At 40.6% G+C, this 13,491-nt stretch overlaps 4 protein-coding genes and 1 long non-coding RNA gene across 8 annotated transcripts; 1 reads left to right on the top strand and 4 right to left on the bottom strand.

Moving 5' to 3' along the window:
* Positions 1 to 72: 72 nt before the first annotated feature.
* Positions 73 to 2,349, bottom strand: LOC104825130 (ubiquitin-conjugating enzyme E2 10). The gene is made up of 5 exons (XM_010557410.1): positions 2,222 to 2,349; positions 2,049 to 2,128; positions 1,264 to 1,391; positions 977 to 1,081; positions 73 to 440 (listed from the first exon to the last, which is right to left on the bottom strand). The coding sequence occupies exons 2-5, from the start codon at positions 2,116 to 2,118 to the stop codon at positions 297 to 299; spliced, it is 447 nt and encodes a 148-aa protein (XP_010555712.1). The 5' UTR covers positions 2,119 to 2,128; positions 2,222 to 2,349; the 3' UTR covers positions 73 to 296.
* A 383-nt stretch (positions 2,350 to 2,732) lies between these two features.
* On the top strand, positions 2,733 to 4,118 carry LOC104825129. The gene is made up of 2 exons (XR_773537.2): positions 2,733 to 3,190; positions 3,852 to 4,118. It is a non-coding gene; the product is annotated as an uncharacterized LOC104825129 (long non-coding RNA).
* A 252-nt stretch (positions 4,119 to 4,370) lies between these two features.
* LOC104825192 (probable inactive receptor kinase At5g53320) lies at positions 4,371 to 6,831 on the bottom strand. The gene is made up of 2 exons (XM_010557478.1): positions 5,176 to 6,831; positions 4,371 to 5,026 (listed from the first exon to the last, which is right to left on the bottom strand). The coding sequence occupies exons 1-2, from the start codon at positions 6,413 to 6,415 to the stop codon at positions 4,371 to 4,373; spliced, it is 1,896 nt and encodes a 631-aa protein (XP_010555780.1). The 5' UTR covers positions 6,416 to 6,831.
* A 141-nt stretch (positions 6,832 to 6,972) lies between these two features.
* On the bottom strand, positions 6,973 to 10,618 carry LOC104825127 (hydroxyproline O-galactosyltransferase HPGT1). 4 transcript variants are annotated; one of them, XM_010557406.1, is made up of 12 exons: positions 10,017 to 10,618; positions 9,859 to 9,922; positions 9,498 to 9,547; positions 9,150 to 9,343; positions 8,884 to 8,947; positions 8,704 to 8,776; positions 8,461 to 8,584; positions 7,915 to 8,002; positions 7,767 to 7,832; positions 7,537 to 7,608; positions 7,306 to 7,418; positions 6,973 to 7,177 (listed from the first exon to the last, which is right to left on the bottom strand). In XM_010557406.1, the coding sequence occupies exons 1-12, from the start codon at positions 10,115 to 10,117 to the stop codon at positions 7,152 to 7,154; spliced, it is 1,035 nt and encodes a 344-aa protein (XP_010555708.1). In that variant the 5' UTR covers positions 10,118 to 10,618; the 3' UTR covers positions 6,973 to 7,151. The 4 variants fall into 4 exon arrangements, with proteins under 4 accessions (XP_010555708.1, XP_010555709.1, XP_010555710.1 ...); XM_010557407.2 differs by having other exon boundaries at positions 6,973 to 7,174; positions 10,017 to 10,617; XM_010557408.1 differs by having other exon boundaries at positions 7,767 to 7,817; positions 10,017 to 10,617.
* A 523-nt stretch (positions 10,619 to 11,141) lies between these two features.
* LOC104825126 lies at positions 11,142 to 12,705 on the bottom strand. The gene is made up of 2 exons (XM_010557405.2): positions 12,212 to 12,705; positions 11,142 to 11,435 (listed from the first exon to the last, which is right to left on the bottom strand). The coding sequence occupies exons 1-2, from the start codon at positions 12,604 to 12,606 to the stop codon at positions 11,330 to 11,332; spliced, it is 501 nt and encodes a 166-aa protein (XP_010555707.1). The 5' UTR covers positions 12,607 to 12,705; the 3' UTR covers positions 11,142 to 11,329.
* Between the last annotated feature and the right edge of the window lie 786 nt (positions 12,706 to 13,491).

The raw sequence follows: 13,491 nt of genomic DNA, 5'->3' as shown, positions 1-13,491 counted from the left end.
CTAAAATTCTAATTTCTCCTCGATAAGAAAAATTCTAACAGTCATCTTAAGGTTGAATGCGCCGCTACACAGTTTGGTTGTTCGCACAAAAAACATCATCACAGAGGATACAGTTTCTAGTTCCCATGAAAGATCATCAAACGTTTTCAGGGTCGTTTTTCATTGTCGTGTTTTTTTTTTTTTGGAATCGTAAAGACGGAAATGCTTATGAATCATACATATCACAGATAGAATAACCACGAGTTATAGAGAAAGAGGTTTCCCCTTCTTGCAGGGGACAGACAGAGTCTTCTGTCTTAGCCCATGGCATACTTCTGGGTCCAGCTCCGGGCAGTGGACTCGTACTTGTTCCTGTCGGTCTTGTACATATGAGCTATCTCGGGCACCAGCGGGTCATCCGGGTTCGGGTCCGTTAACAAAGAACAGATCGATAGCAACACCTGGTAGCAGTTTCCCCAATCCACAAACACAGAAGCAATACGTTCATCCAAATGCCAAAAGTTAAATGATTTCAAAAGACAGTTCAATACTATCACTTTCAGTTGAAAACAAGAGCAGAAGCTCTCGAAGGAAAGTATTCAAATGCAATCTCTTTTTGCATTTCTGTTCATGTTGTCGAGGATACCAACTCGGAGAGAATGCCTATCAGCATATTAATCCCAAAGTTTATTTAGGGTCGGTCGCATCATCGCATGAATTCTTCATTTCCACTCATTTCAGTTTGAAGTTAAATCTTTCAAAATTTATAACAATTTCAAACCATTACTCTCCACTTTTCTAACCGGAGAGTAATGGTTTAGTAATCGGGGTAAATTTATTATCAGGAAGGAGAGGAATTGTTTAGTTGATCAACTTAAGGGTTTAGGATAGAAAGAAAATGAACATTATTCCGAGGTGTTTTGGAGTGAACATGAATGCAAAGATAGAGATGGCAGGTTTTCATACTACTAGAATGAAAAGAGAAAAAAACCCGAACCTTGGAAATAGTAAGAGCAGGACTCCACTGCTCCTTCAAGATGTCGAGGCAGATACTACCGTTGCTGTTAATGTTTGGATGGAACACCTTTGTCCTAAAGGCCACCTATATTTTTGTCATATCAAATGTAAATCAATGAGATAAAACAACCACATAGGATAAACATGGGTTTGAAAGGCAAGGTTGGCAAATAAGATCAGTAGAGGAAAAGCACCCGAATGGCAATACATAGAGTCGAAAACTTGTTTGAAAAGGAACCGACAACAATACGGAATTCAAGTGATTACCTTTGGAGGTTTAAAAGGGTAATCCGGAGGGAAATGAATGGTTACGAGGAAAACACCTCCGGCATAAGGGCTGTCTGTAGGACCCATGATCGTCGCCTGCCAGTGGAACATGTCTTCGGCCACAGGTCCTGTAGCATTTGCAAGCCATTTCAATTTCGGATCGAAGAAGAAACAGTGGTAACATTTGCAAGCCATTCAATTTCGGATCGAAGAAGAAACAGTGGTAACATTCGCAAGCCATTCCATTTCGGATTGGCGAAGAAACAGTGGTAACATTCGCAAGGTATTGAATATCAGATTGGAGAAAAGGTGAAAGCCGGGGAATCAGCTACAAGGAAGGTAGAACAAAGGAAGAGTGCCATAACATAGCAGGACAAAAGAGAGTAACACCAGACTTTTATGATCCATTTGAGGGGAAAAATCACAAAAACAAAAAGAGATCCGACTAATCACACGAACGAGATCAAAATTAGATTTCCGCGATCTATCCCAGGAAAATCACGGAAGAGACATACCTATAACGCTAACCAGAAACAATCAATTCAGACAAATGACGACATTTCCACTGGAATCTCTGTTCATTACAGCTGAATCACACAAAATGCCCAGAATTCGATACCACGAACGTATAATTTCATCATCCATCAAAAATAGTAATAGATCGACACCAAACGTTACACATGCATTCGAATCCGAGCAAAGCAACGATCAAGCAGAAACTCTCGAGCGAAGCAAATTATGGTCTGAATCAAAACATCAAAGAAGAAAACAAAAATTGGTCGTACCTGCACTGCAAGATGTAGGAGGATCCTTCTGCAAGTCCTTCAATTCCTTCAAGATCCGCTTCGACGCCATATCCAAAAATCTACGATCAAACACAATCCAGGGATTAATCAAAACCTGGATAAAGAAAACCCAGAAACCCACACATATTCCAACGAACCCAAACAAAAATTACCAGACAAGCAGAATTTTTTTTTAAAAAAAAAATTGGGTTCGCGTTCTCCTTCCGCGTTTGTTTCTTTCGCCTCTTTCTTAAAGGTGAGAGACGACGACTGCGAAATGCAGAAATGGTGGTGGATGAAGAGAAGCTATGATCTTATAACGTCGCGAGCACAATAAATAGGGTGGAAAATGTATTTCTTCTCCTCTGATTGGTGGATTCGCTTTATTCTTATTCGTTTATTTATTTATTTAATTTTTCCTGTGGGCCCGACTTGGCGTTGTTCGTACGGCATACAAAACCACGCGGTTCTTCCTTTATTCATGTGGCGCCGGTGAATTCACGACGAAGCGACGTCGTTTAAGGCGATGGTCACAGTCTTACAATCCAACGGCCGAGATTTAATTTCTCAGAATAGCGCCACGTCATCGATTCCCACTTGCTTCGCTTCGCTCCGGCGAAGGAAGAAAGAAGGCGCCGACGAATCTGAATTAACGACGAACGACGTCGTTATAAGAGATGGTCAAAGTCTTATAATCCAACGGCTGAGATTTAATTTCTTAGAATAATGCCACGTCATCGCCTCCCACTTGCTTAATTTCGCTCCGACGAAGAAGCCAACCGATCCCGTATCGCCGCCGCGGAAGATGGAGCGAAATAACAAGCGAGCGAGTTCGACGAGTCTGAACCGGTGGTTTTTGACGCCGGAGATGGAGATCCAACGGCGGCTCAGACTCGTTGAACTCCGGTCGCTTGTTGTAACGCTCCATACCGCGGCGGCGACTGGGAATCGGTGGCGTCTTCCTTCACAGAGCGAAATTTGGAATCGATGATCCGGTGACAAAACGCGGGGGAGAAGAGGAGGAAGAGGATCGGGACCTTTATCGGGAAGTAAAAGTCAGGAGGAAAGCTTCTCGTTGTCTGGAGCACCGGGGGGATACGTGCCTTCGCGTCCTGGCCTGATGAAGATTATGGAGAACCGAGGTCTGGTTGTACAATTTTAGTTTCTGTGATTTGAGGATTTGCCAGATTTTGGTTCGTCGTGTGTGTATTCATTTCGAGTTGATTGCTTTGTACGATTTGGTGTTAATTATGTCATGATATGTCCATAAGTCATGATTGGGTCTGGTTTGGGAACTACTGGCATCACAAATTCCATGCTTTGATTTCATTGTTCTGATCCAAGTTGTCTAATTGATGGGCACCGAGTGATACGATTCTGTGATACTTATTTGGACTTTAGGTGCAGTATAACTTATTTACAAGAATTATCAGAAGTAAAGGGCTCCTTAATTTCTGTTTAGCTTCCATCTTTCTTTTGAATCTCCAAAGGGATGGATGTTCGGATTGAATTATCAGCAGCTGAGAATTTTCTTTTCGGGGTTCCCATGATGTTTCTGCAGTTATATGTTTCAAGATTATCTTTGCAGTTTGAAATGGACTTTCGCATTGTCTTGAGCCGTATGCTGATTCTTTCCCTTCTTTCGTGGGTTTGACGAAAATGCAGCTGTCACATTAATAAGGGAAATTTTCTTCGAAGATGTTTAAGGATTGAATGAATGAAATACTAAAGTACCCCTGTGTCCAACTAAGTTATGCTCACTATCTTGTTTCATGAAGCACCCTGTGCTTGTCTTTTTTTCAGGGGATATAAAGACCAGAATTTCGCAGAAGTGAACCCGTCTCATATTTCCTTGCTGTCCATAGGTTTTGGAGGGAGCCCATTACTCCCTGTCATGAAGGTGAATGGATCCTTTTCTGGCTGGCTCCTAATAGCTTAAATCGGGGTGGTATGTGTTTATTCTTTGGTTTCCATCTTTTTTTCCCCATTCTTTCCTAAAAACTGTGTATTTTCATCTGGAAATGAATATATATATTTTCTCTGCTCCAAAAAAATGACTTATTCATGGTATATTAGGTGCTGACCGTAGGTAGCTTTGTTATTTTTTCGTAGAAGATTTAAGCTACAAAGAGAAGTGAAAATTGTTCAAAACCATTCCTTGATTGGGAGGATATCTTCCTTACCAACTAATCGTACAAAGAGATCATATGTGGAAAGAAAAGATGACAAATCTGTCTTTCATATTTATTAAAAAAATGAATTGAGAAAAGATTGCTGACTTGTTTTTGTACAGTGTGGGTATTTGCCAGTCTTTGGAACATGTTACGTGTAGTGGAGGAATATGGTACGTACTGTCTTAACAAAGACGTGTGCAATGTAATGTCTGGTCGAATAGAGTGCTGAACCTGAGGAAACCTCTGACCTGTAGCCACTGGCTAAGTTTTCGGGCCTTATTTCATCGACCATACTCACTACCTCGGCCATGTTTGGCCTCTTCTCTGGCAACCTGGCTGTGCAAGCCATCCCAACCTGCAGCATCTCCACCATTTCCTCCTCGACTTGGGTACACCTCAAAAGCTCCTCATCAAACACCTCTCCAGTCCATTCCTCTCTAACCACCGAATTCACCCACCTCACCAAGTCAGCAACCTCGGGTTTTCCTGTTAGTATCTCAAATATCAAGACACCAAAGCTATAGACATCGGATGATTGGGTTGCCTTTCTCGTGTCTGTTAATTCTGGCGCACGGTAGCCAAATGCGTGCCGGGGTAGTGGATGCATCAGTGTGGCCAGTCCTGCTCCATAGATGCAGCCGTATCCTCTGGGGTTGACAAAAATGTTTGAGGATTTTATGTTGCCATGAACTAGCTTGCCTCCACTCTGTGAGTGGATATGAGCAATGCCTCTTGCCGCTCCAAACACAATCTTCAGTCTGGCTTCCCAGTCTAGAGGTTTGCGGCTCTCAAGACCTCTCCAACCTGAATAAGATATTCGCACACGCACACACACAAGTTTTGGGACAGTGTCAGATGATTACATAGGAAATGCTAAGAATAGAGAATGATAGCTTAAGATCATGAAGAATCCTGTCATGTCACGGATTTTTAGCCTAAGCATTAGTTCATACCATGTAGCATCGTGGAAAGACTTCCTTGTTCATGGTAATCATACACTACAAGCTTCTCATCCTTTGAGTAGAAATATCCTCTTAGGGTGGCCACATTTTCATGTTTGATGTGGCCAATTATCTCCATTTGCTGCTCGAAATCCCGTTGAGTCACGTAGATTTCCTTGATCCTTTTCACCACGATGGTCACAGAGTCCTCGAGATCGACTTTATATATTGTGCCGAGAGGGTCCTTTCCTAAAACTTCTGCAGAAGCTCTGAGCAAGTCTTCCAAGTCAAACGCTAGATGCCTTCCTTCGAAGAACACCATCTTGTTACCTTCCCCGCTCAGGTTTGTATCGGAATCCTTCCTCCTCTTGGCAGCTTTGTCCTTCCCTGACGTTGAATCTAATCTCTTGTTTATCTCTTTCTTGTTGAAAATGACCAATAGAATGGCAAGCAATGCAAGGAGCACAAAACACACACTCAGTGTGACACTGAGAACTGCATGGTTGTGTTTCGTGTGTTTTCTTGGTAATGATCTTGCAGAAGCAGGAAGAGGAACTGCATTTCCCAAAGAAACGTTGTTCCCTGTGAACGTGGAACGTGGGAACCTCTGCAATGACTCTGGAATAGTTCCTGTTAGATTGTTGTAAGCTAGTTCCAGATTCTTCAGACCCAGAATCCCGAGATCGGGAATCTCACCCGATAACTCATTATGGCCAAGATTCAGAGATTCCAGTCTGGTTAGCTTCCCAATTGACGCTGGAATGCTACCATTAAAGCTGTTGTTGGTGAGATCAAGAACTGAAAGGGTTTCCCAGGCGGAGAAGTCAGAAGGCAAAGGACCCGAGAACTTGTTGGACTCGAGGTGAAGCTCAGTCAAGTTCTTCAAGGCGTACAAATCCGAAGGGAAGTTTCCCGATATGTTGTTTGAACCGAGATTTAGGATCCGAAGCTGCTTTAATCGTGCTATCGTGTTTGCAGGGACCGATCCACGAAGTCCCGACGAGGGCAAACGCAGAGCAACAACTCCTGAATGGTCGTGGTTGCACGTTACCCCGAGCCATCCAGTGCATATAGGTAAGCTTGCTCTCCAGTTAAGTGAATGTGAGTGGTGGACCATGCTGCCAAGAAACTCTATAAGTGCATGTTTGTCTCCTTTGATCGTTGAGTCAGCCTTGACACAACATAACAAGATTGCCGCCCCTACGAGTAAAACCGAAGAAAACACGAACTGGGTCGTCATTTTCTTGCTCATTTTCCGGGAAAATCTCTCCAGTGATGGATGCCTCTTCTCTGTTTTGGTGGGTGGTTTGGTTTACATGGATTTGGGTGAGAGAAGAGATGGTATAATATACGAAGACTTTGTGTTTAGGTATATAAGATGTAAAGATTGTAGAGAGAGTTTTGTAGGTTAAAAGGCGAAAGCTTTTGGTTTATGTTAGGTTCGGCGACTTGTTGACTTTGTGACGCCTAACTGCTCTGTTTGTCTTCCGAGAAAATCGCGGGGGAAAAAAATTATAAAACAGTGGTTTCAGTTCACAAATTCAACATCACTGACCTCTGGTTTCAACTTCGCGTTTTTATTTTCCTTCGCGTTTGTACACTTGAACAAACTAAAATCGACAAAGTTTTTTCTTTAAAAAAATGATTATTTTTATTTGTAGCTTTACCCCTTTATCCTTTCATATTTATTAAAAAAATGAATTGAGAAAAGATTGCTGACTTGTTTTTGTACAGTGTGGGTATTTGCCAGTCTTTGGAACATGTTACGTGTAGTGGAGGAATATGGTACGTACTGTCTTAACAAAGACGTGTGCAATGTAATGTCTGGTCGAATAGAGATTGGTATAAGAAAACAATCGAACTGAAATGGAATGAGAAGCGTGGGTTTCGTGAAATGGTTATGCTACAAAAGAGTCACGTCATATCATCACAGCAAACGCATCAGTGTGTTGCTTCCTCTCTCTATGACCCAAACCCATAAAACCTGTTCAAACTCCGGAGCATATAGCTTCTGCTGCAGAACCCATTGAATACATTAACCCAACATTTCCATATATATATATATATATATATATGTATATATATATATATATATATATATACATGAGGGAGAGAGAGAGAGAGAGAGAGAGAGAGAGAGACCTGAGGACCAAGGGGAACAACAAAACTTCCCTTCATCAATATGCTTGACATCAAGTCCGATGAACCAAGAACCAGCACTCACATCATCATGAGCATATGCGTGTAGAATGTCCCTGCAGCAACCCCCCTCCCCCTCCATCAATTTCATTCCCTTTTTCTTTTTCTGTTGCCCCATTCATATATTTGCGTGAAAGGAAGAAACCAGAATGCAGTGAGTGAGAATGGACAGACCTGTTGATTGATATGAATCTCGCCAACGCATTGGTGATTACATACATCTCCCCTGAAGCATGCCTGAAGTATCTGCTCAAACACCAAAACACATCACCTTTTTTTCCAGATTACAAGAAGTTATCTAAAAGCTGGATGTTATAAGCTGTGGTCAGGGAACACGAGACGGTTTCTATCCTCTACATGACTCTACATGAATATATATGTATGTATGTATGCAAATAACTTACGATTTCTTGTCACCGAATTTCCACCATTCTGGCTCATACCATTTGTGGTTCCTGCCAACAGCCAAACTGAAGTGAGTATAGCACATGTCTGAATAATTTCTTTTGGATCTTTCTTAAAAGTGGTGTTGGATTTCTAATTGCAACTCACGGTTCTGAGAAAACTTCGCCTGATTTCATGCAACCGATGTAAGCACGTGGATTCACCGAATGTGTTGCAAGTGCACTTCCTAGAGCATCTGCTTAAAACCAAATTAGTTTTAGCAAGGGACTATAAATTAAGTCAACCATTGTTTAACACTAAACAAAGATAAATGACCCCAAGATGTTATAGAAGGGAAAATTCCAGAGCAGCCCCCTCTACTCTATATTCTTTATCGCCAAAAAAGACATCCAATTTAATTTTAAATATTTGATCGCCCGCTTATAAGTCTACACCTATTTAATCTCACACCTGTACTTGGAAAACCAAAAAGATATACAGAATACTCCACATGACCAACTGCTTAAAAAGGGTTTGAATGGACGCAAAATTATAGATAGATAGGCACAAAATGACAAATGTGGTTTCAGATAGACAGTTAACTTCTAGGAAACCCTCACTGTCTGGAGTTGCGGAGAAATTGATGAAGCCAGAGAGATCAAATGAAAGTTCATTTAAGAGATATGGGAAGAAAGGTCTTTTTCTATTACTTACCAATATTCACATAGATATTGTCATTGGCCTTTGCATAGAATTGTGCATCCCATCTATCTGCAGCATAAGCAAAGAACAACTTCGCTTTTTTAGTTGCTTCCTCAGGGGCTTCTACTAGGTTTTCCTGCAAAATGAAGTAACTGAGTTCTTAAAATCAACAAAGGTGAGCTAACGGCTGAATTTTCCTCCACATAATAATCTATAGCAACAAATCGATGAGGCAAGTCCATTAGAATCACATACAAGAATAACAAAGTCATTTGTTTGACTATTTTCGTTATCAATATTCCTGTCCAAGCTGTCCCCCTGATTTGGACTGCATAACACAAAATTAACATTAAGAACAAGGGTCCAACAAATCTTAAATGATGATTATGTGCATACATAGAGTAACGATAAACTGAAAATCAGACGGAGCTTAACCTTCTTCCAATAACAAATCGTGCAATCACACCTTTTTCATTTTCCAACTTTTTCTGTGATGCACCTGTGATAGAAGAACCACTCAAACAGCAAGCAACAAAATAACATGAAGCAAAAAAAATGCATACTTGCTAGGGATGGACCACAAAAACCGACTATACAAACTATGCACAAAGGCATTTAAGGTTTCCAAACAAATTGCAAAAGATCAACTCCACAAAGAAGATGCACTATCCCACTAAGCATGGATTAAAGAGAAACCCTACCTGTTCCCATCCATGCCTGACGAACTGCATCCCTTTTCTTCCTGTTGGCGAAATTCGTCATTATACCTATCACCACAAGTGGTTTTCTCTTAGTTTGGGCTCCATCTGTGTCTGCAAACCTCTTTGAAACAAAGCCTTCTTGTCTGGCTGAACTCAGTTCCATCTCAAGGGCTGCTAGTTTCTTCTGCTGTTCCCTATAATGGAACATCACATGATACAGCCCATAAACTTAATGTTGACGGGAATTTCATCGGCACATAACATGTGCTGAAAGCGTCAAAAACTGGCCAAAGAGAAGCATCTGAATCAGTACCAGATAAAACAAAGTCATACCAAGCACCAATTTACCTGCAAGCTATAATTTTCAAAGTATCATCCACAGATATGACAGATTTTCCCTAAAAACCAAAGCAGAATTAACAATGTTAGTATATGCCGTTGTAAGGCAATGCTGCAAAGAGACAGACGGCAGACAAACTAATCGAAAAATGCTTCTCATCAACAAACTAATTGAACAAACAAATTAGTAAAACTAATCTGTGATGTATGAAAAATTGACCGAAGTATGATTAGACCAGAAGAAATGCCGGAACAAAACTGAACTCAGTCTGCATCAATTTTGAGTTAAACCTATGAAAAATACAGTAGAAGCCCACGTATGACAAGCATGAATGCTGATAAAGGTACGAAACCAACATCAAACACGAACCTGTCCGGTTATTCTATCGAGCTCCTTAATCAGATGAACCCTAGTCTGAGACTCTTGCCATAACCTGTCTCAAACAATAAGAAAAAATGATTCAGAGAGGTGAAAAGAGGAAGAATAACTAATTGCGGCCCGTGAAGAGCAGAAGATTAAGCTCGAACCTGCCGGCTACGTAGAACGAAGCGAAAGTGGCGAACATGGAGAGAAACAGAGAAGAGATTCGCGAGCTCGATAGTCTATTACTCGATCCTTTCCTCTGCATTTTCGTCAACCAAGACCTTGATTCTTCAGAGTTCAAACGCAAAAGTCCGGAGATCCAACCGGGAGGAACTGGATCTCTGATCAACTCCTCACGCAACCAAATATCCTAAATTCGAATCGGCTGCAGTTTCTTCGATAGCTCGGCTCGGAAGACGACGCTTCACCAAACTCCGCAGAAAACCGAAATCAGCTCCCAGAAAGTGAAAATTTCTGGGATCCGCTGATTCCTCTCCAATCCGACAAAAGGCCAGAGTCGATTTCTGCTACAAAATTGGTGATTGGATCTGATGTTCCTCCAACCAGCCAGCCTCCAAAGAATTGCAATGAAGCTCCTGAGAGACCAGAAATGGCGGTCACCAGGATCCACGTGAATTGCTCTCCTCCAATCTGTTAGATTCAGCTTCAGTGGAAAGAGAGAGAGAGAGAGAGGGGAACGACAGTTGCAAGGGAAGAGCTATATCGTTTCGGTCGGTCTGTGGGTTTGTTCGGAGCGCAAGGTGTAACCAACTCATAGGTTCGCCAATAAAATGCACTTTTAAGAATTTCTTTGTTTTTTTTAACATGTGAATTTTAGTCTCATGGTTGTTAATATGGGTTTATTCTAATATATCTAATATTAATTAAATTTAAATAATTTTATATTTTAAAACTTTTATTTATCAAAATGGTAATAACATATGCTATTCAGAAGTCTCTTAATTGTTTATGCCTTCAAATTTAGATGTTTTGGGAGGATATTAATGCTCTTAGAATTATTCTTTCCATCGTCAGTGTTCTTGAATAACTTTAAACGTGCGTGCATTTGATGAGAATTCGTAATGAGTTACCATTTTACATAAAATTTAATATTTTTAGATTCTGGTATAGTTATTTTAGGGTTGGATTTTTTTTTAATTTCATACAAACTATAATTTCTCAAAATTTATACAGAATTCTATTCGTATTCCGTCTCTACTAAAAAATTATATATATATATATATATATATATATATATATATATACCTATGCTGTTGTACATGGAATGATGATTAATTCCAAGATGAAAAAATTATGACTTTTGAGGGCTTGGAATCAAAAGTGCAAAATGCAAAGACATACCTAAACCAGTAAACCCTAAGAGGCATCAGGTGTTGTCTAATCAATGAAATTCACAACTATGCCACTGAGTTTTCCAAAGGAAAAGAGGATCCTCTTACACAGAAGAGCCTTTTTCTCAAGGTCCTCCGAGAACGGCGTTCTCAATATCTTCCCTGCTCAATGCATAGCTGAATCTTCTCTCCATGTCTCTCTCGAGATCTCCCGGCCCGTTCTTCAAGTACCTGCGTTACAATTTATCGGGTATTCGTCAGCTTCTCGTGATTGTTTCCGAAACAAAAACATCAAGGGCAGGACAAGGAAACATCAATACAGAAAGATCAAGATTTTGCCCGGCATATGAGTTCTGGACTTCTGATGCACAAAGTATCCCATCGGTTATATAATACGTATGTCCTATCATAAGATGTCTGAAACTGCCGAGCAAACATATTTCGACAGGGCATCGCTGTAAGAGCGAAATCTCGAGTCTTCAAGCTTCCTCCTGACTAGTATATGCATTCGTCTATACAGGCTTTCTACGAAAGGAGGGTTTGATTAATTCTCATGGTGACACTCTATAAGCTCGTTCAGAAATGCAACCTCAGTGTTCTAATTCTTACTTACCTCGGAACCCATTTTTGACAGAACTGAGTACAATTCTTGAACTGACACAATTCGTGGACTCGGGCACGAATCAATGGCTTCTTGTAACATTCAATATCCACAATGCAATCTCCTTTTGGGTGACATGAAATGAATTCCCCACACTATGTTGAAGTTAAATCAATAAAGATATCACACAAAACTATCTTGAAACACAGACACTTCTAACTAAGCATCTCTTACAAGTGGGCTCGGTCCTTATGAGGACAGAATCACATGTTGCAAGGTAGAAAGTTTTCCACAGGGCAAGGTGATTGAATAATCGAATAGAAAGCTAAATATCATCTCAGGGACTCGACAATTGCACAAATCGAATTGCGAAAACCCAATCGAGAAAACGAAAAGAACTTGTTACCTAATGTAGAGATCGGTGACATCAAGTGATAATTGGGCGTGCCAATCAGGTTTCTGAATCGACCAAACAGCCCTATCGTCTTTGCTCTGGTGAAACCCTAGATTCCTCAGCCATGCCTCGATGCAGGGCAAGCTGTGAGAGTAGAGAGGCTTGTTCTTCTCCGGCAGCTTCTTCAGCCACTCGTCTTCCGTTTCCGAAATCTCCTCGGCTTCGGACGATTTTGAAGAAACTAGGGTTAGGTGTTTCTTTCGGGAAGGGGAAGGGGAAGTGTATCTTGTACGTTTTCGCAAAAACGAAGCTTCCAAGCTCGAAAAGCGAACGAATTTCGCGGGGAACGATGTACGAGGAAACAAGACACTGGAGCTGATGAATTTGAACGTGGATACAGTGTCCATGATACAATTTCCGAGAAGGTGTCGGGTTTTCCCTGGAAAATTCTAGCGATGAAAATTGCTTGAGCAGAAGACGAACCCGAAACAGAAGGATTTGAAAGATGTTTTATCTTCAGCTCAATTCGACAAGAGTAGTTTTACGGTGTGACGCGCCCACACTGAATCATGTGTGTATGTACATTGCCACGTCATTCAATTGAATTTGGGCCCCAAGATAAAAGCGAAATACAGCCTTGGGCTTAAAATTCAAGCTCAAAAGCCCATTCATAAATTCGTACAAATATGAAATATATATATATATAGACGCACATTTTTTTTTTATAACTAAGAGGTTTACCAGAACTTTCGGCCCAATCTACACCCTCTCAAACTCGAAAACAATTTTTAGAGGTCCAACGACAGGGGCCCAGAGAGCAACACCCTCCCAACCAGGAAAAACTCTCTCCAGCAATTGGCACCCCCAACCAATTCTCGCCTCGTGGAGCTATACCCAGTTGGGTTACACGCACATTTAAATCATTGACAAAATGTTTGGTTGCCAAAAAAGAATCTTCATTTTACAAAAGTAAATAACTAGCACAAAATTGATTCGTCGTTTCATAATAAAGAATAGGGTGATATTTCCTTTTTGGCTATACATATTCCAAAAATCGATTTAATACCATTTAAAAAATCTCCCTATTTTAAATAATAAAAATTTGTATTTTTTAAATAAATAATACAATAAGATTTTAATTTTATCTTTTGATTTCGAATAACTAGCCAAATGGTTGGGCCTTTTTTTTTAATTTTTACCTCAATAACAATATCCCGCCATATATTCAATTAATTTTCCCGCTAAAAAGTCTGATCTGCAAAAACGGTGGCGTTTTGTACCTCCTCTTTCCC

The sequence above is a fragment of the Tarenaya hassleriana genome, unplaced genomic scaffold (genome assembly GCF_000463585.1).
Source record: "Tarenaya hassleriana unplaced genomic scaffold, ASM46358v1 Cleome42, whole genome shotgun sequence".
Classification (NCBI taxonomy): domain Eukaryota; kingdom Viridiplantae; phylum Streptophyta; class Magnoliopsida; order Brassicales; family Cleomaceae; genus Tarenaya; species Tarenaya hassleriana.
Note: the sequence above shows the minus strand (reverse complement) of the source record. Positions and strands in the feature narration are given on the sequence as shown.

What these genes read in the sequence shown, in the direction of transcription:
- LOC104825126 (XM_010557405.2), bottom strand. Translation starts at nt 12,606, where the DNA reads ATGGACACTGTATCCACGTTCAAATTCATCAGCTCCAGTGTCTTGTTT. An exon ending in GTCACCGATCTCTACATTAG is followed by an intron (nt 11,436 to 12,211) that starts GTAACAAGTTCT and finishes ATTGTAACGCAG; the next exon opens with GTACTTGAAGAACGGGCCGG.
- LOC104825130 (XM_010557410.1), bottom strand. Translation starts at nt 2,118, where the DNA reads ATGGCGTCGAAGCGGATCTTGAAGGAATTGAAGGACTTGCAGAAGGAT. An exon ending in ACCCTTTTAAACCTCCAAAG is followed by an intron (nt 1,082 to 1,263) that starts GTAATCACTTGA and finishes ACAAAAATATAG; the next exon opens with GTGGCCTTTAGGACAAAGGT. An exon ending in CTGCTCTTACTATTTCCAAG is followed by an intron (nt 441 to 976) that starts GTTCGGGTTTTT and finishes AACTGCTACCAG; the next exon opens with GTGTTGCTATCGATCTGTTC.
- LOC104825127 (XM_010557406.1), bottom strand. Translation starts at nt 10,117, where the DNA reads ATGCAGAGGAAAGGATCGAGTAATAGACTATCGAGCTCGCGAATCTCT. An exon ending in TCGTTCTACGTAGCCGGCAG is followed by an intron (nt 9,923 to 10,016) that starts GTTCGAGCTTAA and finishes TGTTTGAGACAG; the next exon opens with GTTATGGCAAGAGTCTCAGA. An exon ending in TCGATAGAATAACCGGACAG is followed by an intron (nt 9,548 to 9,858) that starts GTTCGTGTTTGA and finishes TTTGGTTTTTAG; the next exon opens with GGAAAATCTGTCATATCTGT.
- LOC104825192 (XM_010557478.1), bottom strand. Translation starts at nt 6,415, where the DNA reads ATGAGCAAGAAAATGACGACCCAGTTCGTGTTTTCTTCGGTTTTACTC. An exon ending in TCTTTCCACGATGCTACATG is followed by an intron (nt 5,027 to 5,175) that starts GTATGAACTAAT and finishes TATCTTATTCAG; the next exon opens with GTTGGAGAGGTCTTGAGAGC.